General features: G+C 45.0%; 1 protein-coding gene across 2 annotated transcripts; it reads left to right on the forward strand.

The window, feature by feature from the left end:
- Nucleotides 1-284: 284 nt before the first annotated feature.
- On the forward strand, nt 285-14,640 carry LOC117040578 (keratin, type II cytoskeletal 3-like). 2 transcript variants are annotated; one of them, XM_033138427.1, is made up of 9 exons: nt 307-914; nt 4,841-5,061; nt 6,984-7,044; nt 7,246-7,341; nt 8,249-8,413; nt 9,654-9,779; nt 10,137-10,357; nt 12,249-12,283; nt 13,942-14,640. In XM_033138427.1, the coding sequence occupies exons 1-9, from the start codon at nt 381-383 to the stop codon at nt 14,208-14,210; spliced, it is 1,728 nt and encodes a 575-aa protein (XP_032994318.1). In that variant the 5' UTR covers nt 307-380; the 3' UTR covers nt 14,211-14,640. The 2 variants fall into 2 exon arrangements, with proteins under 2 accessions (XP_032994316.1, XP_032994318.1); XM_033138425.1 differs by lacking the exon at nt 13,942-14,640 and having other exon boundaries at nt 285-914; nt 12,249-12,306.
- The last annotated feature ends 8,764 nt before the right edge of the window (nt 14,641-23,404 follow it).

Raw genomic sequence — 23,404 nt, forward strand, 5'->3', positions numbered from 1 at the left:
TGTCAAGGAAACCTGACATGCCCTGCCATTCAGGCAAGGCTCACAGAGAAATCTAGTCTTAGTTGACAGAAGGGTGATGCAGGTAATCTGGGGTCGCCAGGAGTTCACTGTCAAGTTGCAGGTTCTTCTTCAGCTCTTTTGGGGTGTGTTTCAGGGAAGGTCAGTTTCTGGCACAGAGTAAGAGGGAGGGTGCCAAGCACACCTAAGCTCAAGAACACAATATAAAAAATGACTACTTTTTTTCCCTCCACTCCCCTGTCACCCAGCCAACTCTCCGAGCGGATAAAAAGGTAGATGTTCCTCAGTTTCATTCATTACTGGGAACTCTTCCTTGGAACACCACTGCTTCCACTACCAGCAAGACAACCTCTCCTCTAGCCATGTCTCGCCAATCCTGTGCCCGGAGCGTTGGAGGAGGGTTTCAGAACAAGGGTTTCAGTTCCAGCTCTGTCTGCTTTGGGGGTGGAAACAAAGTCAGCTTCAACACCGCTTCCCTGTCCCGTGGATGCTCCGTCCGTAGCGGAGGCGGAGGCGGTGGCTTTGGCAGCAGGAGCCTGCATAACATGGGGGGCAGCAAGAGAATCTCCTATGGTGGATATGGTGGAGGTGGCTTTGGCGGGGGCTTCGGTGGCGCTTGTGGCCAAGGGGGCGGGGGCTTCGGAGCTGGTGGTGGCCTCGGCGGTGGCTTTGGCGGTGGCTTTGGCGGTGGCTTTGGTGGTGCAGGTGGCCCTGGACTTGCAATCTGCCCTCCATTCCCAGGATGCCCACCTGGTGGCATCAAAGAGGTGACCATCAACCAGCACCTCCTGCAGCCCCTCCACCTGGAGATAGACCCGGAGATCCAAAAAGTGAGGACTGAAGAAAGGGAGCAGATCAAGACCCTCAACAACAAGTTTGCCTCCTTCATCGACAAGGTGAAATGATTTTGAGAGCATTTAACTTGCGTGCAGCTCCAAGACTTTCTCTTTCTCTTTCCTTTTTGTTTTTCAGTATGAGGGCCTTTTGCCTTGTGTCTGTACTGAGTATTGTGTCTATCAGAGCTGGTCTGATTTGTATTTTATTTTTTTAAAAAACAACAATGAATTTCAAGGCTGAAAAATGGTGAATTCTTTCTAATTTGCCTTGTTACAAAATCTCAAATCAAGAGGTTTTATATTTAACCTGTATACTTCATGGAGGGGTGGTCAAATGTGAGTCGTCAAGGGTATGCCATTCCTGAGTGTTTCAAGTAAACAGGAACAGAATTATAGAAAAGAGAGAGTGTGTGTGTGTGTGTGTGTGTGTGTAGCAAGAATTTCTCCTAAAAATCTGTACCAATGTAATTGCCATGGCTCCCTTCAAAGGATTCTGGTGAAGCAGATGCTTATTCTCAGAGATCCTTCCCCATTACAGAACTATACTTCTCAGGATGCCCTGGTGTATGACATGCCTGTTAAACCTGTGCAAGTGTGTACTGTTGACATGCCCATTTGCATAATGTTGTCAGTACTAATCAGCAAGCAATGAAAGATAATCTGGGGAAAGGTGGCCGCACGTTTCTTCCCCCAGGACAATCCTGGACCAATACCCAGAAACTACCAAGTTGATCCTGTAGTGACCCTTCTCTAACATACAGATAGGAAAGGGTAGAAACTATTTTGAATCCCACTAAACTGAGGGCATTAGATGTGCATTGAATGTACAACTTACCCACATCATACGTGCATCGGTGATGCAACAAATCCTTGTCCCTTCTTATTTCCTTTTCTGGTCATCTCCTCATTGCACCCTCAGCCACCTATTGTGACTCAAGGGTCTTGTGGAGGCTAAAAAGTAGTGGCTGCAGTAGAGATCATGCAGCTGGAAGGTCTCCCTGCTTGTGGGCAATGCAAAGGAAAGCCTAGAATGGAGGAAGGAGATACACAACTGGTGTTAGGAGAAATAATGGGTGTGGTTTTCTGGCAAAGCAACATCAGCAAGCATGTTTGGACTAATGGCAATGTCCAGTACTCCATAAGAGGACACTGGTCAGAATCCAGCACCTGTTGCTGTGGTTTCAGTTATCTAGGAGTTGAGCAACGTGAAGAATACTGGATGGTTTTAAAAGTCCAGAAGGTGATGGTCACACCCTCACTATGGTGCAGGCAGTGGCCACATCCTCGTCTCCAGAAAGCAAGAGCACCTTGGCTTGTAGGAGAAGGAGCAGGGCACTATTTCTTGCTATTAAGAAGGAAACTGTGAAGGTCAGGTCAGATCGCATGTGGCAGAACTGAAAGTGGCTTTAATGTGGCTCCTGTAGCTTTCCGCATGAGCCTGAGTGGAACAGAGCCACTGACAGTAATGGCAGCATTGAGACAATGGGCAGGTATTGTTCTCTATTGTTATGTACTGAGCTGAATCCTAGAACAATAGGATCCAGGTTGCTGCATTCTGGGTCCTATTGTTGTAGGACCAATCAGACTGCTGCATTCTGAATCCTAGAACAATAGGATCCAGAATGAAGCAGTCTGGATCCTATTGTTCTAGGATTCAGCGCAGTACACAACACCTATCCTGTCAATTTGCTGGCACTGGAGGGAGAGGTTGTTGACACCATCTTCTCTCCAGCCCTGAAGGTTAATAGATTTCCTCCAATATTTTAAAGATGAAAAGAGGGATACTCATTTTGTGCCTGCAGCCGTTCATATTGCTAGCTCAGGATGCACTGCTAAAACATCCCTGTCACCACTATTCTTTGCTTGCTGTATGTGCATCCATTGATTCTGCATTATCCCCAAAGTTAAACAGTAAGCTTGTTCTTCTGGCTAAAGATATGCTAAAACAACTTAACTTGTCTCCTATAATATATTACCTACATTTCAAAATTAAGCTTAACCAATTGCAACCTTTGAAACAGCAGGATGTGCATTGGCCAACTTGGTGCCTTCCAGATGTGCTGGACTACAACTCCCATCATCCCCAGCCAGCACAGCTGGGAGTGGGTGGGAGTATTAATTTAGAGCATCTGGAGGATATCAGCTTGGTGAAAGCTTCTCTACATATGCACATATTATGTTAATACACAGCAGTCCCTTCTGATATCGTTGGTTAGAGCAGTGTTTTTCAACCTTTTTTGGGCAAAGGCACACTTGTTTCATGAAAAAAATCACGAGGCACACCACCATTAGAAAATGTTAAAAAAATTAACTCTGTGCCTATATTGACTATATATAAAGTAATTCTCTTAAATTAAGATAAATTCAACCGTGTAAATAAGTTTTTACTGATGTAATAATGGAAAGCTGAATGGTTTAGTAAGTTTATATAAAATATGCAGGGATTTATGTTGTGCAAAATGAACCACAGAAAGAGAGGAACTGAAGTCACTGACATTTTAAGGTGAATATTCTAAAATGTAAAACAGAAATTTAATTTTAAAAAATTCATTCTTGCATCGTGATCACAACTTGCGTCGCACTTCTCCGTGCTTCGGGTTGCAATACCGCAGCAGGTTAACTCAACCAGAGGCTGACTTCTAAGTATGCCATGCTTGGGAGCGCACTGTTAAAGCGAGAGCTTTGGGCATTTCCCTCCTGGGTAGGCAAGACAGAAGCCGTTCCAACTCCAACTAAACCGTTCCAGCTCCCAACTAAATCACTGCATCTCCGAGCAGGCAGAGGGCAACAGCACAGCAGAAGCCATCCGATTTCGCGGGCTCACACCTTCCACCTCTTACAGCAGGCAGAAATCCAACAGGTGCATGCCATCCCTTCTCCCGCTGTGCTGGCAGAGGGGGAAGCTGTCCCGGCTGAATCTCTGCCCGTCCCAAGGAAATCGGCATATACAAACAGACAGACAGACAGACAAACAAACAAACAAACAAAGGGACAAGGAGCAACCAGGTCGTGTCCGGCGGCTCTCCAAGGAGTTCGGATCCTTGGAGTGGCCACCCTCCCGCTAGAAGCAGGGCTTGGAGGAGGCCGGAGAGCCCGCGGCCCCCTCTGGGGAAGGCAGGCCTGCAACCCCTCGCAGGCGGGGCTGGGCAGGAGGCGGTGGCAAACGCCGCCAAAGGACCACGATGCGCCCTCGGCACCTTCTTCATCCCCTCGGCCGGCGGCGGGGACGGCGGCCCGCGATGGAGCCCCGGAGCCAGGCTTGTTGTGTCGGCTGAGAGGCCGGCTGGCGCGAGGTGCGCCCTGGCCGTGCCACGGCTTCTCCTACCCAGAGGTGCCGGGGCTGAAGCGGCGTCTGCTGGCGGTCGGGCTGTCCTGCTGCACCGTGCTGGCCTTCTACGCTGCCAGCAGCCTACAGGAGCTGCCGCCCGCGTGGGGCCGCGGCAACGATGAGGGTGACGAGCCGGTGACCGTCCTCATGCAGTGGGAGCCCTTTGGGCGTAGCCGGCCTTTGGGCGGCTGCGAGCGCCGCTTCGGCATCCGCGCCTGCAACCTTTTCAATTTTCCCCACGGCACACCAGGCAACATCTCGCGGCACACTAGTGTGCCGCGGAACAGTGGTTGAAAAACACTGGGTTAGAGTGTGGTGCTGATAATGCCAAGGTTGTAGGTTCAATCCCCATATGGGACAACTGCATGTTTCCGCTTTGCAGGGGGTTGGTTTAGATGGTCCTCGGGGTCCCTTCCAACTCTACAATTCTATGGTTCTATTATTTAGCTTCAGAGAAACAGAGAAGAGAAAGCTTGCTCTATAGAAATTCACACTAGCATCATTTTTTTAAAAAGGAACTCCAAACGCTTCAAAAAACCAAAACAGGGACAGAACAGGAATAGCGATTTGCTCCAGGAATTGCCCCCCCCCTTAAAGGCAATTAGAGTACATGATAATAACCCTTTCTTTCTCCACCCTTATTCTTTGTTTGGTTCAGGTCCGTTTCCTAGAACAGCAGAATAAGGTTCTGGAGACCAAGTGGAAACTCTTGCAAGAACAGGGCCAAGGGACTGGAATTGGTCAAAAGAACCTTGATCAGTTCTTTGAGATTTATATCAACAACCTCAGGAAGCAGCTTGAGTGTCTTCAGAATGAGAGGAGAGGCCTGGAATCAGAGCTGAAGAACTTCCAAGATCTTGTGGAGGATTACAAGAACAAGTAAGGGATTATTGGACCAAAGAATTGGGTGTCAATAAATGATCTTCCCTGCCGGAGCAATTGAGGGTGGATGGGCCTGGCCTGGCCCAGCCCAGACTACCTATTTGAAAAATCAGACCTGACCTTTTGCTGATGCTAGGATGATAGAAAATAGAAATATTAACTTTCAATTTATTTATTTATTTTAAACAAAAGCATATATACCCACAATTAGATAGAGTACAGAAGGCCTCAGATGTGTGTGTGTTTGGTTTGCCTCTTAGCTTGGGCACTCAACAATGAATGTTCAGTGTGAGTGAGAAGTCACAATTTGATCATGGTGTCATGCTTCTGGTGGGACCTGACTTCCTCTTGAATTTGAATTCAACCCTGTTAGAAATCTGATGGATTTGGAATGGGATTGCTCTATTTTATGCTCCCAAATTCTCTGTGAGACCTTGACTAGATTATTCATTGAGTGGAATGTGGAGTTGAACTTGAATCTCCATGGTCTACTTACTACATCACACTGAATGATGTGATTCACTGTTATATATGAGGTGACTCATGAACATAGTATACATCCTGTGTGATCTACAGAGTAACCAGGTTGTTGTTTTTTAAAAGGTCTTTTTTTGTAAAATCATGTGACTGTATCTTTTTGGGGCTGTTTGCACCTTTATAATTACTGCAGCTAAGGTGAAAAACTATGGCTGACTTCCAATAACTCCAAACGTTGAAATATATGATTTTACAAATTGTTTTGCTTTTCATTGTTCAAGACTCAATGAAGTCCAGGAACATGATTACACTACTCTATAATTGGGCAGGGAATACTGTGGGCTTCAGATGTTGCGCACTAGAACCTCCATATTCCCTAACCATTGGCCATGCTCGAGTCCAGGGGCACATTAGTAATATGTGATTGTTCCCCAGCTTGAAGAACAACACACACGAGCCGTGAAGGCTAAAAACTACTTTATTGCAGTTAAAATGCAGAGCATGTCTCTGCTTGCCAGCTCATGATTTCAGAGCTATCCATAATAGTGTCCAGCATCTCATGAGCCAGAACTGAAAGTGAAAGATACAACAGTACAGTACAAACATCACGTGTGTGGGAAAGCTGGTAGAACTAGTGGCTTTCCCACAGGATGAAAACAGACACAATAGTCATGTGAACCTTGCTGCTGAGGCGTTCGCAGGTTGGCTTGTAATAATATCCTAACAGCTAGCTGAGGCTGATGGGAATTTTAGCTCAAAACACCAGGAGGGCACCCACCACACTGGCTATGTCTGTTGTAAATCCTAGCAAAAATGGTGACCCACAGCTTTGAATTCTGACAAACAGATCCATTGGGCAGCCCTAAGGTATGCATTTGGTGGCACTGGAAGATAGGTACTGTAATTTAATAAACTCTTGAGCCAGGAAAGTATGTTGTTAGTCAGGATGGTGTTCAACAGAATCTTTGTTTGCTTGATGCCAAAGAATGTAGAATGCCTCTTGGCAGAGGACAGCGTCAGAAGAATGGAAACGATGAAGAAGGTTCTACGAGTTATAAACCTAGGATCTCAAGTAACCTGCAAAATTGGGGATTTCACTTGCAGGCCAAGCAAATTCACAAGGCCTTTGATTGTTAAGAAAATCTAGAAAGAATAAGGCAGGGCTACAGATGTCCTTTGTTCAACTCCACCCCCACCTGATCTAGATATTCTAAAAATAATAATAACCAAACAATGCTGTGGAATGACAAAGCAATATTTCACATATTGCTTCTATTTTATTATTTTTTGTTGCATCCAAGATTTCAGGTTCTTAAAAGAAATTGGACCTTTTTTTTTTTTTTTTACTAGAAATTGGGGAGTGTAGATAGATGTTGGAAAAGACTGTGCAAATGGAAAAGCCAAAGTATTTAAACCTGATGTTCTTTCTTTGCATTGACCAGATATGAGGAAGAAATTAACAAGCGCACGGCAGCAGAGAATGACTTTGTGCTCTTGAAAAAGGTAAGTTTGCCATTCTTCCTGGCTCCTTTGCAGTGTTTCGGAGGTGAAAGTTGCTATTCACATACTGGCATTTAGAAGAAGAACTCTCTCTCTCTCTCTCTCTCTCTCTCTCTCTCTCTCTCTCTCTCTCTCTCTCGTGTGTGTGTGTTTGTCTCCATCATTGTGTGCAAAATATGAACTTCTCTCCGTCCTTTCCTTCAGGATGTGGATGCTGCTTACATGAACAAAGTAGAATTGCAGGCGAAACTGGACTCCTTGACAGATGAAATCAACTTCTTGAGATGCCTGTACGAAGCTGTAAGTAGTCTTGCTGAGTTTTTGTGGCCTCCTGGGAGAACACTAGAGTGATGCGAATTTTGGGGTGGAGTTAAGAGTGAGTGACAGGTAGAGAGTCATTTGGGGAAATGACAATTGGAGGAAGAGATATGGAAATGAGGGGTGGAAATGAGAGAGGACACTTATGTAAAAGAGTTGGGATTGCTGTTATGGAAGTTAGGCTAGACTAAAATGTTAGATTAGGAAATTATTCTGTATCTGATGACTACCTGTTTTGGGTGTCACATTCCTTAATTAAGTATTAGGGGTGTGCACAGGCCCTAAGTTTCCCCTTCTACCTGTGCGCTTGTAAAAATTCCAGTCTGCTTCTGAGTCACTCTGTGCTGTCTCCACTTCGATCTGTAATTCATCTCCTGAGCTACTCTGTCTAAAATGAAGCTCACAGTTTTCCCATTCACTATAATGGGAAATCTTTTATGTTCTTCATTGCTCTGTAGAAGGTGTAAAAAGTGCACTGCATCCTCTCCATACGACATCCTTGCAATGCATAAATCCACATGCACGCAACATCACCTGCTGTTTTGACAGCAACTTGACTAGTGTACTATAACAGCTGATTTTCATGTCCAGCTTTTGGGATGCCAGAAAGTTCTAAGCATAGTTTTTAGAAGGACAGACCTTTTGCAGGTGGGCCAGTATGGACTACCGCAGCCATTAGTCACTTTTAAAAAGAAAAAAAAAATAGACAAATGCCTCTACCAAGGGGAGAGGGAAGTTATAAATCAACATTTATGGTGAAAAAAACATGGTGTGACCATGGTGCTGTCTACATATTTATTTATTTATTTAAGGTAGATCTATTCTACACTTTAGCCAAATGGACTCCCATGGCAGCTTACAAAAACCAGTAAATCGCTTTCTTTGGCAGGAATTGAACCAGATGCAGCAGACCGTTTCTGACACCTCGGTTGTCCTCCAAATGGACAACAACCGGAGTCTGGACTTGGACAGCATCATTGCAGAGGTCAAAGCTCAGTATGAGGAAATTGCGCAGAAAAGCCGAGCAGAAGCAGAATCTTGGTACCAGTGCAAGGTGAGTTCTCAGGCCTATCAAGCCTTGCCAGTCTAAAATGACCTCCTTGAGCAAAAACCAAATCCCAACAAACAAAGAATCTCTTGTTGTTCATTAATGGGAAAGGCCAAATGCACACAAGGCAATGTATTAAACTAGGAGTGATCCGACTTCAGCTCCACGTGCTTTGCTTAATTTTAACTAGAATCGCCATGGTTTTCCAATGTGTTTTACATTCGCAAAGCAAGAGTGCAGGTTCAAAATCTCTTGCCAGTCGAGCCATAAAACCCCGAATGAAGTGGTCCTGAGTATGCTTATGAACATACAATGCCTTCTTCTTTGGCGATCACTTGTAGCCGAGTAAGAATGTCTTCCATAAACAAGGTTTTAACAATGAGTCCGTAAGTGTCTGTGGAGGCCAATTCTGGATCTACACGTCTTTCCATAGTGGGGACATTGGCTTCCAGAGTTGATCACGGTATGGATTTGCCAAGCGTGCCTTCCCCTTAGCACATTTCTCCCTTGCGTCCTGAGTTTGAGTGTCTTCAAAGCCCCATGACACCTTTGGTAAAGGCTGTCTCCAGTTGGAGCGCTCGCAGTCAAGTGTTTCCCAATTTGCTGGAACAGACTAAAGGCCACGCAATCCAGCATTATTTACAAAGAAGCCCAGCAAACAGCAGTTGGAACATAGGAAGCGGCCTTATACTTGCTCTGACCATTGGCTCATCTGATTGAGTATTGTCTACACAGAGTGGCAGCGATTCTCTGGGGCTTACAGCAGGGGTGGAGAACTTGTGGCCCTCCAGATGCTATTGGACTCCAACTTCCACCAGACCTAGCCAGCAGGGCCAGTGATCAGTGATGTGGGGAGCTGTAGTCTAACAACATTTGCATGGTCACAGGTTCCCCACACCTGGTTCATAGACTTCCCCAGCCCTATATGTAGATCTTGGGACTGAACCTACGACCTTCCACATCCAAAGTATATGTTCTACCACTGAGCTATTGCCCTTCCCCAAGGTGCTATTTTGTCCACCGGAAACTGGCTAGTAATCTACCAGTATTGCTTCAAAATCACTTGTAGGAAAGGCTAGTCCACCAAGCACTGCAAAACACTGCTTTCCTTTTTGGGGACAACCTTGGAAGGATGTCAGAGGGTTTGGCAGAACCTGAGCCATTGCTCAACTGCGTTTGTATTTGAAGAAGATTTATCTTCTCTGACATAACACAATTTGACCCCTTTCTTCTTTCTGAATACCAGTACGAGGAGCTGCAGCTAACAGCTGGGAAACATGGTGACAGTCTCCGCGACACCAAGGCCGAGATCTCTGAACTGAACCGGATGATTCAGAGGATACGATCTGAAATAGATAATGTGAAGAAGCAGGTAAGGCTGGAGGAATATATGCAAGATTAACCCAAGGGTGGAAGGGGGGGGCAGAGATTTTTATATTGGAATTTCACAATCTGGTCATCTTAGTCCTGGGCTGTTGTCTTAACTGCAGCAATTCATTTAGTAACACAACTAAAGGCAAGCCAAGCGATATCAGGCTGAAGTAGGGTGGCCTCTTTGATTGGGTGTTGAACCTTGCAGTTCAAAAAAATATGGCACTCACAAATGGTTCCCAGTTAATGTAGGGGGGGGGGCGCTGCATCCAGGAGGGATGCTGCTGGTGGTATTAAAAATAAAAAATAAAATGATATTTCAATAACCAGTTTTTCGAATGCTTCTCTTGCCTTTCAGTGTGAGAAGCTGCAGTCTTCCATTGCAGAAGCTGAGGAACGCGGTGAGCTGGCCCTCAAGGATGCCAGGGACAAATTGAACGAACTGGAGGGTGCTCTGCAGAAGGCCAAGGAAGAAATGACCCGTCTCTTGAGGGAGTACCAGGAGCTGATGAATGTCAAGCTGGCGCTTGATGTTGAAATTGCCACCTACAGGAAATTGCTGGAAGGAGAGGAGAGCAGGTGAGTGTATTGTAAAGGAAGGAGATGCGTATCTGGGCTTTGCTGAAGAGAAGACTAAATAAGAAAATGAAACTGGAGCTTTCATTGCATAACCGCTCCCCGTTCCTCTTGGGCGCCGGGGGGGGGGGGACGCCATGAAATGTTTGACTGAGTCCAGCAGTTAAATTCTAAAAAGGTGAGATACCAAGACTGAAGCCCGCTTGGGAAGGCCTGTCCACGAGATCAGAAATGTAAGGGTCGGCAATGTATGCCCATTGGCGAGGAAAGCATGTACTGCAGTGATGGGGGATGGTAGGATCTACAGACGTTGCTGGGCTACAACTCCCATCATCCCTGTTGGTTGTCCATGCTGAGAACTCTGGTCCAGCAACATCCGGAGGGCCATTGTTTGCCCATCCCTGATGTACTGCATACTGTGCACACATGGTATGGCTCCGGTTAAGCCATGGTTAAGCTTGATGGGATGGTAAGAGCTGAGGTTAGGCTGCGGCAGTGCAAATCCTGATTGAGAGGGTTAAGGTGGATGCTGTGGCAAGAACGGGGCGGTGGTGGTGGGGGGCTGGGTCTCTCCTCCTTTTAAAAAAGACACTCCTTTTTTGTGTGTGGTTACTTTACCTACTGCAAAGCTAGAGCCCAGCCCCCTGCCATCTTTCTTTGCCCAAAGGCATCTATCCAGATATTTTCATTTTCATTTCACTTTTAATATGTATACCCTCTTTCTATACTGTATTGCTATATGCAAAATATACAGCAAATATCATACCTCTTATAACAATCAAATCCAATGCAAACAAGTCATAATAAGAGTGTGAAGCATATAAGGAACACCTGCCATTTTTACTACTGCTACTACTACTACTATTACTACTACAAATAATAATAATAAGAGGGAGAGAGGTTGGGAGTGTCACACACGAAGGCACATATGGTTCTTCTGGGGTTGCCTTTCCTTTCAGTGCTGGGAGAGGTTTACAATGTGGACTGTGGAGCTGCAGCAATCACTGGAAGTTGTTTTTTTTTAAATAATTTTATTCATTTTATAATTGTGGGGCTTTTGGTTTTAACTGGAAAAGCCTCAAAACCAGTTTAGCACTTGGAGTGGTGTCTAGCAACGCTTCCTTCTGTGTTCTCCTGCTTCTCTAGTGCTTTAGCAGAGTTTCTGTTCAAACTTCTAAGTTCTTCTTACTTCTTGCGCAACGGTGTGTGTACCTTTCATGCCAGCAATTAAACTCCCACAAAGTCTGGCTTGATTAAAGCAAGTAAGCTTTATTTACAAGCATATAAATTACAGAGCTTTCCCCGGAGATTGAGAAGCCATCTCCCGTCTCTCCGATCCTCTCAATATAACAAAAACAAACACAACAACAAAAACAAACAAACAAACAAACATGACATTAACCATTACAACAACAATATACTAATATACTTTTATCTAATTTTCTTAACACCTTGATGGGACCTCCTTTGATCTTCCCTTCCATTTTTCTCCTATTTTAAGCAGGATCATCTTCACATTTAACTTTCTTACCTCTTAATTTCCATTTATTCAATTATTCATTATGGAAGTGTGAGCTGAAGGATCATGCCTGTCTGGATTGCAGGTTCTGGAAAGTGTGTCCCTGACTCTTGAAACGAAGCCTGTCTATCCGATCATGCCCCACATTATTCCCTAGTGATCTTCATGGACAAGCAAGCAGCTGCACCCAGGTCTCCTGTGTCCAACCCTATCTGCCCTCTGCACTGCACAGCACTCACTTTAGCAGTGCCGGATGATGAAAGCAACAAAGGGATTCAAAGGATTTGTTCATTATTGTTCAGTATTTTGTGTACGAATGCCCAATTGGATCTCATCTCTTGCCTAAACATCAGGTTTTTTCTCTCTCCTTCACAGGATGTCTGGAGAGTGTCAGAGCACTGTGAGCATCTGTAAGTAATGACTTTGTACTCAACTTTTAAAATTAGTCGCACTATCCTGTAACCAGCTGCTCTGGGAAATGGCATGCGCTGGCACCACTGTGTCTTGATGGGGTTTTGACAACAGTAGTCATAGTGGATATGCACCAAGCTCTTAATGGACATAGAAGGAAAGTTGTGGAGGCAGAGTGTGGAATCAGGGCTGCGGAAGATTCCCCCATGCACTATCCTGAACACTTTTTGACCACCACAAATGCAAATGTGTTGGTGCAATTCCAGTGTGCTGTAGTAACATGCCAGAAAGAGGTTGAAACTCAAGAAAGTCAGGGGTGATGTGAGTTGCTGCCCAACAACACCTGGAGGGCCACAGGTTCTCTGTTCCTGATTTTAAAAATGTTACAGAAATACCACGTGGGGACAACTTTTGTATGCGATGCCATGGTTTGCATTGCTTCATGCTCCTGGGTTGATAACGTTTGTAACTTATTCAAAGCAAGCCAATAAACTTCATGGCTGAATGGGGACCGTTTTGAACCCAGCATCCCTTTAGTGCAAGGATGGGGAACTTGTGGCCCTCCAGCTGCTGCTGGACTGTAACTCCCATCATTCTTGACCATTGGCCATGCTGGCAGGGGCTGATGGGATCTGGAGTTCAGCAACATTTGGAAGGCCACAGGTTCCCTGCTTTAGTTCTAGTTCAGTGTTTAAGCCATGGGTAGGCAAACTAAGGCTTGGGGGCCGGATCCAGCTCAGCCGCCTTCTAAATCCGGTGCGGGAATCAGCGTGTTTTTACATCTGTAGAATGTGTCCTTTTATTTAAAATGCATCTCTGGGTTATTTGTGGGGCATAGGAATTCATCATTCATCCCCCCCCCCAAAATATAGTCCGGCCCTCCACAAGGTCTGAGGGACAGTGGAACAGCCCCCTGCTGACAAAGTTTGCTGACCCCTGGTTTAAGCCCTTACATGCCACACACTTTCTCAATTGACTCTCATCACATGGATGGCTCCTTGGCCCTGGAGGCTTCACTTGTCTTATTTTAAGATGCAAAGTAGCTGAGAGCCCTTTCTTTCTTTCTTTCTTTCTTTCTTTCTTTCTTTCTTTCTTTCTTTCTTTCTGTGAGCCAGTGTGGTATAGTGGTTAAGAGCAGTAGACTCGTAATCTGGTGAACCGGGTTCGCGTCTCCGCTCCTCCACATGCAGCTGCTGGGTGACCTTGGCCTAGTCACACTTCTCTGAAGTCTCTCAGCCCCACTCACCTCACAGAGTGTTTGTTGTGGGGGAGGAAGGGAAAGGAGAATGTTAGCCGCTTTGAGACTCCTTCGGGTAGTGATAAAGCGGGATATCAAATCCAAACTCCTCCTCCTCCTCCTCCTCCTCCTCCTCCTCCTCCTCCTCCTCCTCCTCCTCCTCCTCCTCCTCTTCTTCTTCTTCTTCTTCTTCTTCTTCTTCTTCTTCTTCTTCTTCTTCTTCTTCTTCTTTCATTACTTGCCATCTCTTCAGGCAATGCTCCACTGGTGCATTCCTGGGACAGAATGCCCTGAAACAGACATGAAGTAACCCTAGCCCCATGCTCAGTGCTAGAGAACTACATTCCAGGCATTAATTGGCCATATTATATTAGTCCACAAAACCACCACAATGCTAACCATGGTTGCCTTCCTTTCTAGCTATGGTTGGCGGCTCCTCTACTACTTCTGGCGGTGGATATGGCGGCGGATTTGGAGGTGGATTTGGAGGTGGAATGTGCTATGGAGGAGGATCTGGTGGCCTCGGTGGATTCAGCTCTGGAAGCGGAAGAGGTGTTTGCAGCATAGGAGGTGGGGGAGCTTGCTCCGTCGGCGGAGGATACGGAGGAGGAGGATACAGTTCCGGAGGCACCATTGTGAAAAAAACCACCACATCCTCCACTTCCATCAAGTCTTTAAGCAGGAAATAAGAAACAACAGGTGCAGGGATGACAACATCAGCATGGATGAAAGAACCATTTTTCTGAAGACTTCTGCAAAGCCACCCTGAACAGAATCTTGGCGCCTTTCAGAAAAGTGGACTGTGCTCTCCCAGGATAATTTTTAAGTCTTGCATTGTTTGGGTGGGATACAGATGAAGTTAGCGGAACTTAAGTCCCATTGAGTTCTGTGAGACCTGTCATTGCTAACTTGTCTCATTTATGTCAGTGGGACTTTAGTTCATCTAATGTAGTCAGTATCCAACCCAAGCAACCCAACCCAAACTTGGTCTGTAACCCACCCTTTGTTCTTAACTCATTGTTGACACATTTCATGCCCCTAACGTAATTAGGTCTAGTCAACAGACGTGTAATATGTGAAGGCTGTGTTTGCATGAACAAGGGCAAACAGTATTAGGTTATTCTAGGCAATGTGTGCATTGCTTCTGTACCATTCACACAACTTTGACGTAGAGCAGCACTCTCCCCCATGTCCTTCAAGGAGGAATATCTCTATCCTAGGTATCCCAGAATTCTCATTGGCTGTGCTTCAACTGAGGAGACACCTTTATCTCTTTGGTGGGTTGAAACACCTGGGACAGGCTTCGCTCTGGATAGGTACGGTTCACACGAGAAAACAATTCTAGGAGTCAGGTTATTTGATTCTCATAACGTTTGCAGAGTACTGCTATTTCGTCTACATTCTAACTCCTCCGAGTGAAACCTGATGAGGAAATAATGTGAATTACATCAGAAACTGTTTATGTGAACACAGCCTTCATGTTTTGCTCATTCATGCAAATCAGTGCTATTTTTCTAGAGAGAAAAAAATAGGTGCTGGAACTCACCATGAGCACCTCCCTCATTCTCTTAAATGGCAATGGCGCCCACCTGAGAGGTGCCAGAACTGAGTTCTGGAGAGTTCTGGCTGAAGAAGAAAAAAAAATGCCCTGATACAAATGAATATCTTACCAGCCACTCTCCTGTGATTACCTGCCTGTGGTTTTGCTGAGTAATAATGGTTACTTACTTAAATGAATATGCAAAATACCTGCAGCTAAAAGGTAGGGGCATGGGACCTTGCCAAAATTTCGCTCCTTCAAGTCCCAATGACGCCAAATGAGAGAGCTTAAGCATTTGCTTAAGCCATTCCTATTGAAAGCAAGACGGCTTATCCAGATTTAACTTTAGCTGCTTTGTGCTCCACATTTCTGTCTTTCTTTTTGTAATGGTCTTGAAAATCTTTTTGTTCTGGCGGTGATTCTTTTTCTCTCGCGTGTGATCACTTGCAGCTCATTAAACTCTAAGAGAACAATGGTGTCTCCTGGATTTTTGCCAAGGGCTTTTATGCTGGGATAGTAATCATGAAAGCCTTATGATGGAAGATAAGACTATCAATGACTATTAGCCATGATGACTCTCTTCTGCCACCATTGTGAGAGCCAGTGTGGTGTAGTGGTTAAGAGCGGTAGACTCCTTATCTGGGGAACTGGGTTTGCGTCTCCCCTCCTCCACATGCAGCTGCTGGGTGACCTTGGGCTAGTCACACTTCTCTGAAGTCTCTCAGCCCCACTCACCTCACAGAGTGTTTGTTGTGGGGGAGGAAGGGAAAGGAGAATGTTAGCTGCTTTGAGACTCCTTCGGGTATTGATAAAGCGGGATATCAAATCCAAACTCCTCCTCCTCCTCCTCTTCTTCTTCTTCTTCTTCTTCTTCTTCTTCTTCTTCTTCTTCTTCTAGTATGTCTCTGTATACCAGTTACAGGTACTCTGTATACCAGTAAGCAGCAATCACAAGAGAGGAAAGTGCTCTTGCACTCAGGTCCTGCTTGCAGGTTTCCCATAAGCATCTGGTAGTCAATCAATCAATCAATCAATTTATTTATTTATTGCATTAGCCATATGGCCATAGCACATAGTAAAAGACCAGGCAGTGGCCTGGTGCGAATATACAAAGAATGCTACAGATACAGTTAAAACATTGGAGGTAAAATCATGCTGGATAATACAAATAAAATAGAGAACAATAGCAGAGCATGATGACAGTGTCCATGCCAGGAAGATACATAGGACTAAGGCTAAGGCAAGTTAGCCAAAAAAGGTGGTCCTGAGTTTCAGGGCCTGTAATGTGTAGATGGCCATTCCACGTGAAATCAAGGGGTTGGCATCCGCCAGTAAGTATTTCATGCGGTCAACGTCCCTTGTGATAGTCGGCGGGATTAGAGGGTAAAGCCTAGGTCTTATTGAGACATATAGTGGGCAGTAGAGGAAAAAAGTGAATAAAGTCCTCTATCTTTCCTTTGTTGCATGGGCAGAGTCGAAGATCCAGAGGAGTATTGGAAAATACACCCTGTAAGAATGCTGTGGGGATGGCATGAAATCAAGCTAGTGTAAAGGCCCTTCTTAGCGTAGGATTTATCAGATCACTCAAATAGTAGGCCAGAGATCTAACTACTTTCACGCGGGGGAACCACGTGGAGAGTCTGGCCGCATTAGATGGTTCTTGATCAAGGGCAGCGTCCCTAGGAAGAATCCAGTCGCGAATTTTGTCTTTGTCCCATGAGGATAGGGCGGCAAAATCTGGAAGGGAGAAGTGATCACAGATGGTAGTCACTGTGAGAAGGGACGCAGGTGGCACTGTGGTCTAAACCACAGAGCCTAGGGCTTGCCAATCAGAAGGTCGGCGGTTCGAATCCCCACGATGGGGTGAGCTACCGTTGTTCAGTCCCAGCTCTTGCCCACCTAGCAGTTCGAAAGCACGTCAAAGTGCAAGTAGATAAATAGGTACCACTCTGGCAGGAAGGTAAACGGCGTTTCCGTGCGTTGCTCTGGTTTGCCAGAAGCGGCTTAGTCATGCTGGCCACATGACCCGGAAGCTGTCTGTGGACAAGCACCGGCTCCCTTGGCCTATGGAGCTAGATGAGCATGCAACCCTAGAGTCATCGGCGACTGGACCTAACAGTCAGGGGTACCTTTACCTTTACCTAGTCGCTGTGAGAACAGTCTCTCTCTCTCTCTCTCTCTCTCTCTCTCTCTCTCTCTCTCTCTCTCTCTCTCTCTCTCTCTCTCGCTGTGTGTGTGTGTGTGTGTGTGTCTCCATTCTGTGCTGGAACGGAATATGGGGTTGGGGTCCATTCCCATTGCAGGTGTGAACTTCACCGCCAAAACTTCCAGTAACAGGCCAAGCAAGGCAGAGGGAGGTGGAGAAAGGGCTTTAGAGGAAGATGGCAGAAGCAGAATGGGAGGCTTTGGAGGGAGGGGGCAGGGAAGTGGAGGCAGATGAAAAACTGGGAGGGCAGGCAAGGAATTGAGATGGAGGGGACAGGGCAAGATAGACTAATCTGGAGTATATATAGACCACAAGCATTGGACGCAGGCCTGTCTGTGACTCCAGATTCCTTAATGCCCTTTAATCACCCTTTTCAAAAAAAGGTTCAAATTAGATAGTTTCTCATTAAAACGCAATAATAATAATAACAACAATAATCAAATTTCCCCCTCTATTCCTAATTTTGAGAGCCCTCTCAAACATCAGTTTCCAGGATTCTTCGAGAATAGCCATGAAAGTTAAGCTTGTGGAAAACATTGTAGTGTAAATAGCCCCCAAAGCTGAAGGGCATTTCCATTCAGATGGTGTTTGTGTGCCACGTCATGTGATCAATTATATGGGATGGGACTTACTGTATATTCTGGCGTATAAGACTACTTTTTAATCCAGGAAAATCTTCTCAAAAGTCGGGGGTCATCTTATACGCCGGGTGGAGAATCTGCGGCCCAGTATATCTCAAACTCTATATTTTAACTGGAAAAGTTGGGGGTCGTCTTATACGCCCAGTCGTCTTATACGCCGGAATATACGGTACCTGCTCCCCACATACTTTATTCAAGTTGGCACCGCTGGTAGAACGTCTGAGATGGCAGCAACATGACTGAAGCAGAGTCATGTGCATAGGATTGCGTATGCAAGTGAGACCTTCCCTTAAGTGGGGTGGTAAAACCCCATGCTGATTCACCTTTTGCTGAGACAGCCAAATGAACGGCTAGTGTCTCGCCTTAGTTTTGTAACTTCATGCTACCAAGCGCTTAACCACCGCCCACAAGGAGCAATGAAAGACGTGCGGCTTCCTTCAAGGGACTCCTCCCACTGGCTTTGCAAACCTAGATTTCAGTTTCCTTTACACCAGGTACACAATGTTCTTGCTCTGCTAGATAATCAGATAGAAGTAAGAAAAATGGGACAGTGACAAACCAATGGATTTTCTCTTAGCAGGACTATGGAATAGAGCAGGGGTCAGCAAACTTTTTCAGCAGGGGGCCGGTCCACTGTCCCTCAGACCTTGTGGGGGGGCCAGACTATATTTTTTTGGAGGGGGAACGAATGAATTCCTTGTTGTTGTTGTTTAGTCATTCAGTCATGTCCGACTCTTCGTGACCCCATGGACCAGAGCACGCCAGGCACCCCTATCCTCCACTGCCTCTCGCAGTTTGGCCAAACTCATGTTAGTTGCTTCGAGAACACTGTCCAACCATCTCATCCTCTGTCGCCCCCTTCTCCTTGTGCCCTCCATCTTTCCCAACATCAGGGTCTTTTCTAGGGAGTCTTCTCTTCTCATGAGGTGGCCAAAGTACTGGAGCCTCAACTTCAGGATCTGTCCTTCTAGTGAGCACTCAGGGCTGATTTCTTTGAGACTGGATAGGTTTGATCTTCTTGCAGTCCATGGGACTCTCAAGAGTCTCCTCCAGCACCATAATTCAAAAGCATCAATTCTGCGGCGATCAGCCTTCTTGATGGTCCAGCTCTCACTTCCGTACATTTCTATGCCCCACAAATAACCCAGAGATGCATTTTAAATAAAAGCACACATTCAATTCATGTAACAACACCAGGCAGCCCCCCAAACAACCCAGAGATGCATTTTAAATAGAAGTACACATTCTACTCATGCAAAAACACCAGGCAGGCCCCACAAACAACCCAGAGATGCATTTTAAATAAAAGCACACATTCAATTCATGTAAAAACACCAGGCAGGCCCCACAAACAACCCAGAGATGCATTTTAAATAAAAGGACACATTTTACGTGAGCCGGATTTAGAAGGTGATTGGGCCACATCCGGCCCCCGACCCTTAGTTTGCCTACCCATGGAATAGAGGGAAAAAACCTAGTAAATGAAATCGGAGGGAATGACCCCTTGCCAAACTGCAAAGCAAAAGTTAAACAAACATGAGTAAGTGCACATACTGTAGTTTATGTATCCATGGCATGAAGTGTACACTAGTTGTGATAAGATTATGGGTCTTCTTCATTTTCTCCCACGTGAGCAACAATGGAGGAGTGGGATTGAATTGACTGCCCCATTCACAACTTTCACATGTACATTGGCTTTGGAAAACAGGTGGAAAGGTCAATCAATGGCTAATTAATCTTGAAGGCTGAAAAACAGAGCCTCCATATTTCAAGACAGTGTACGTGGAATTCAATGTCACACTGCGCTGAACATTGTGTCAGCGCAAACATTGCAGTCTGCCACATGGACTTATCCCCCTTTCCTCCCCTCACATTGTTCTGGGGATTCTCCTGACCTCAAAACTTGTTTGGGGGGCATCAGAGGGGCACAGGGAAAGAAGAGCAATTAATCCAGAATGCGGCAGCTAGACTGGTGTCTGGGAGTGGCCGCCAGGACCACATAACACCGGTCCTGAGAGATCTACATTGGCTCCCAATACGTTTCCAAGCACAATTCAAAGTGTTGGTGCTGACCTTTAAAGCCCTAAATGGCCTCGGTCCTGTATACCTGAAGGAGCGTCTCCACCTCCATCATTCAGCCCGGACACTGAGATCCAGCGCCAAGGGCCTTCTCGTGGTTCCCTCATTGCGAGAAGTGGGGTTACAGGAAACCAGACAGAGGGCCTTCTCAGTAGTGGCGCCTGCCTTGTCAGATGTCAATGAAATAAGTAGCTGACATCTGAAGGCAGCCTTGTTTAGGGAAGTTTTTAAATATTTAATGCTGTATTGTTTTTAACATTCGATTGGGAGCTGCCCAGAGTGGCTGGGGAAACTCAGCCAGATGGGTGGGGTACAAATTAATAATAATAATAATAATAATAAGAAGAAGAAGAAGAAGAAGAAGAAGAGTGGTGGAAGCCATTCTATATCTTTGAGTACTAAATATGAAGTTTTGTGTGGTCACTTTCTAATAAGCCTTATCTCCTTCTGGGCAACTTGAAGCCCTAGATGAGAAAGAGAAAAAAAAGGCTGCTCACTCAGCTTACAGTAATTGTTGGGATGCAGAACATTGTGTAGCTATTTACAGTGCCTTTGAGCTATGGAAACTAAACTAAACTAAACTAAAAACTAAACTAAAAACTAAAGAACTAAAGAACTAAAGAACTAAAGAACTAAAGAACTAAAGAACTAAAGAACTAAAGAACTAAAGAACTAAAAGAAATGGACTTTGTGTTGTACTTTGAAGGTCATCTATTGCATTTAGCTGCACATAGGACAGGAGTGCCTGTCGTGCTCTGGTCCATGGGGTCACGAAGAGTTGGACACGATCAAACGACTAAACAACAAAATAACAACAACAACAACAACAACAACAACAACAACAACAACAGGATAGATGTTACCAGGTTAACTGGTTTATTTACAGCATTCTGGCAGAGCTCTTAAGGAAGGTCTCTCTAATTGAGAAGAGGGAGAAAGGCTGAAGGCTGAATTGTCCTTACGTGAACTCACAAGGTCTGAAACACAGTTGCATTAGGAAATAAGGAAGACAAGGAGGGCCTGGGGGCAATAATGGGAATATACTAAGGAGTTCTCTCTCTCTCTCTATCTGAAGAAGTGTGCATGCACATGAAAGCTCATACCAAGAACTAACTTAATTGGTCTCTAAGGTGCTACTGGAAGGAATTTTTTATTATTTATTATTTTGTTTTTCTCTCTCTCTGATGTTTGCAGAAGTAGCATGTTGCTTTCCATGTGCTCCTTGTAGCTCTGCATTTGTATACTACCAATTCTTCCATTGGTTGGTACAAAACATCCAAATCAAGGTTGAGCCTTAAGGCTGATATTCATAATAAAATCTGTAGTTGTCTGGAGTTACCTCCTGTGATGCAAGAGACACATTATCTCTAAGTAGATTTATTGGCTTCTTTTGATTTAGGGTTCTTGCTGACTTAACACCTTCCGTGTTCTCTAAGGTACAGTGCCTGGGAAATGAGTGTTGCTGTTTGTTTGTTTTTTTAAAAATTAGTGAATCAATTACATGTTCTTGGTTGTTGTTGGGATTTTTTTTTTTTTTTTTTTTTTTTTTTTTGCATCTGTAGTTGGGTGTGACAGCATTATTACTGGGACAATGCCATTCACATGTTAGGGGAAAAATAGGAAGGTATCCTATAAAAATAATGGTAAATGTATGTGTATTACAGGTGAAACTCAAAAAATTAGAATATCGTGGAAAGGTTCATTTCTTTCAGTAATTCAACTTAAAAGGTGAAACTAATATGTGAGATAGACTCATGACATGCAAAGCGAGATATGTCAAGCCTTTATTTGTTATAATTGTGGTGGTTATGGCGTACAGCTGATGAGAACCCCAAATTAACAATCTCAACTTTGGGGTTCTCATCAGCTGCATGCCATAATCATCACAATTATAACAAACAAAGGCTTGACATATCTCGCTTTGCATGTCACGAGTCTATCTCATATATTAAACTCCAGTAGCTAATGAAAACAATTGCTTACATAAATGGACATTTCCACGATATTCTAATTTTTCGAGTTTCACCTGTAAGGGAGCAGGGGCTCCCCCAGTCCTCCTCATATACACAAGAGCTGCATTTGCATAACTAAGGCTCAACCATATTTCTGCTTGTCCTGCACCACAAAATCATGGGTTTGAAAGGTTTTCCAAAAGTGTGGCTGAGCCCTAAGTGTACCTTTACCAAAGGTGTAATGGGTTTTGAAGACACTCGAACTCAGGACACAAGGGAGAAACATGCTAAGAGGAAGGCACGCTTGGCAAATCCACACTGTGATCAATCTTCCTTGGCTACGAGGGATCGCCAAAGAAAGAAGAAAGTACATGGGAAACCTCTGCTGCCAATATGAGCTAAGGGTCCTCCACATGTTCCCTGTAGCCTGTGGATAGGGCTGTCAGTCTAGAAACCCATTATACAGACATTAAAACTCACTGTAAATACCCATAATTAAAATACACAATTAAACTATCTCATTAAAATATCAAAATATAAGTATCCATAATTAAAGCCCACAATAAAACAATCCAATTAAAACAAGATGGCTTTTAAAACAGGAGACTCAGGTTGAGTTCAGGTAGCTAAATATAGCCGCAGTCCTAAGGTCAGGGAGGGGAATTTGGAGGTGGTTCAACCATTGCATTCTGTGCCCTGCTGGTCTTGAAGTGTCAGGGCAGAAATGAAGGTACAGGAAAGCTCTGTGTGCTTTTGCCCATTTCCTGAAGTCAAAATTTAATGTGTGTGTGTGTGTGTGTGTGTGTGTGTGTGTGTGTGTGTGTATTCTCCACCCATTGGAAACAGTAGGAGGAAAAGATGTCCCCATTATTCCGTCATTTGGAGAGGCTTAGTGGATGTCAGGATGCTATCAGTGGCTCCCGGATGGTTGCCCAGGAAAGTATAAAGATAAGGAAAAGTTACTTACTGCCCTTTTTTATTTCAATCTTTACAGAGAAAGGCTATAGACCCCAACCTCTTGGATAATGGTGTTGGCCAGAGTGAATCTCCACCTCCTCTCTCCTCTCCCACTTCCTCATTCGTCATCATCATCATCATCTCCTCTAAGGGTGCTGCAGTATGCCCTCTGTCTTTGAGCTCTTTGCTCCCCTACTTTTAAGGCTCGCCAGGTTCTGGGAGATGGAGGGTCTGGAATGCTTTCTAATGAGAATGTGTCAGCTGGGTGTCGTCCCGGCACTCCCATGATTTCCCATCTTCCCCCCTCATCTGCCTCTGAGCTGCTACTTCCCCCAAACCCCTGTTGTAAATTTATACTATCTTCCTCCTCCTCCTCCTCCTCCTCCCTGGAACGGTCAGGATGGGGAGGCTGCCTCCACCATTCCCCCTCTTCCCAGTAACATCATATCCTTCACTAAAGGGGAATACGAACACTTGGTTTATATAGTGACTGAAGTCTTCATAGGGT

This window comes from Lacerta agilis, chromosome 2 (assembly GCF_009819535.1).
Source record: "Lacerta agilis isolate rLacAgi1 chromosome 2, rLacAgi1.pri, whole genome shotgun sequence".
NCBI lineage: Eukaryota > Metazoa > Chordata > Lepidosauria > Squamata > Lacertidae > Lacerta > Lacerta agilis.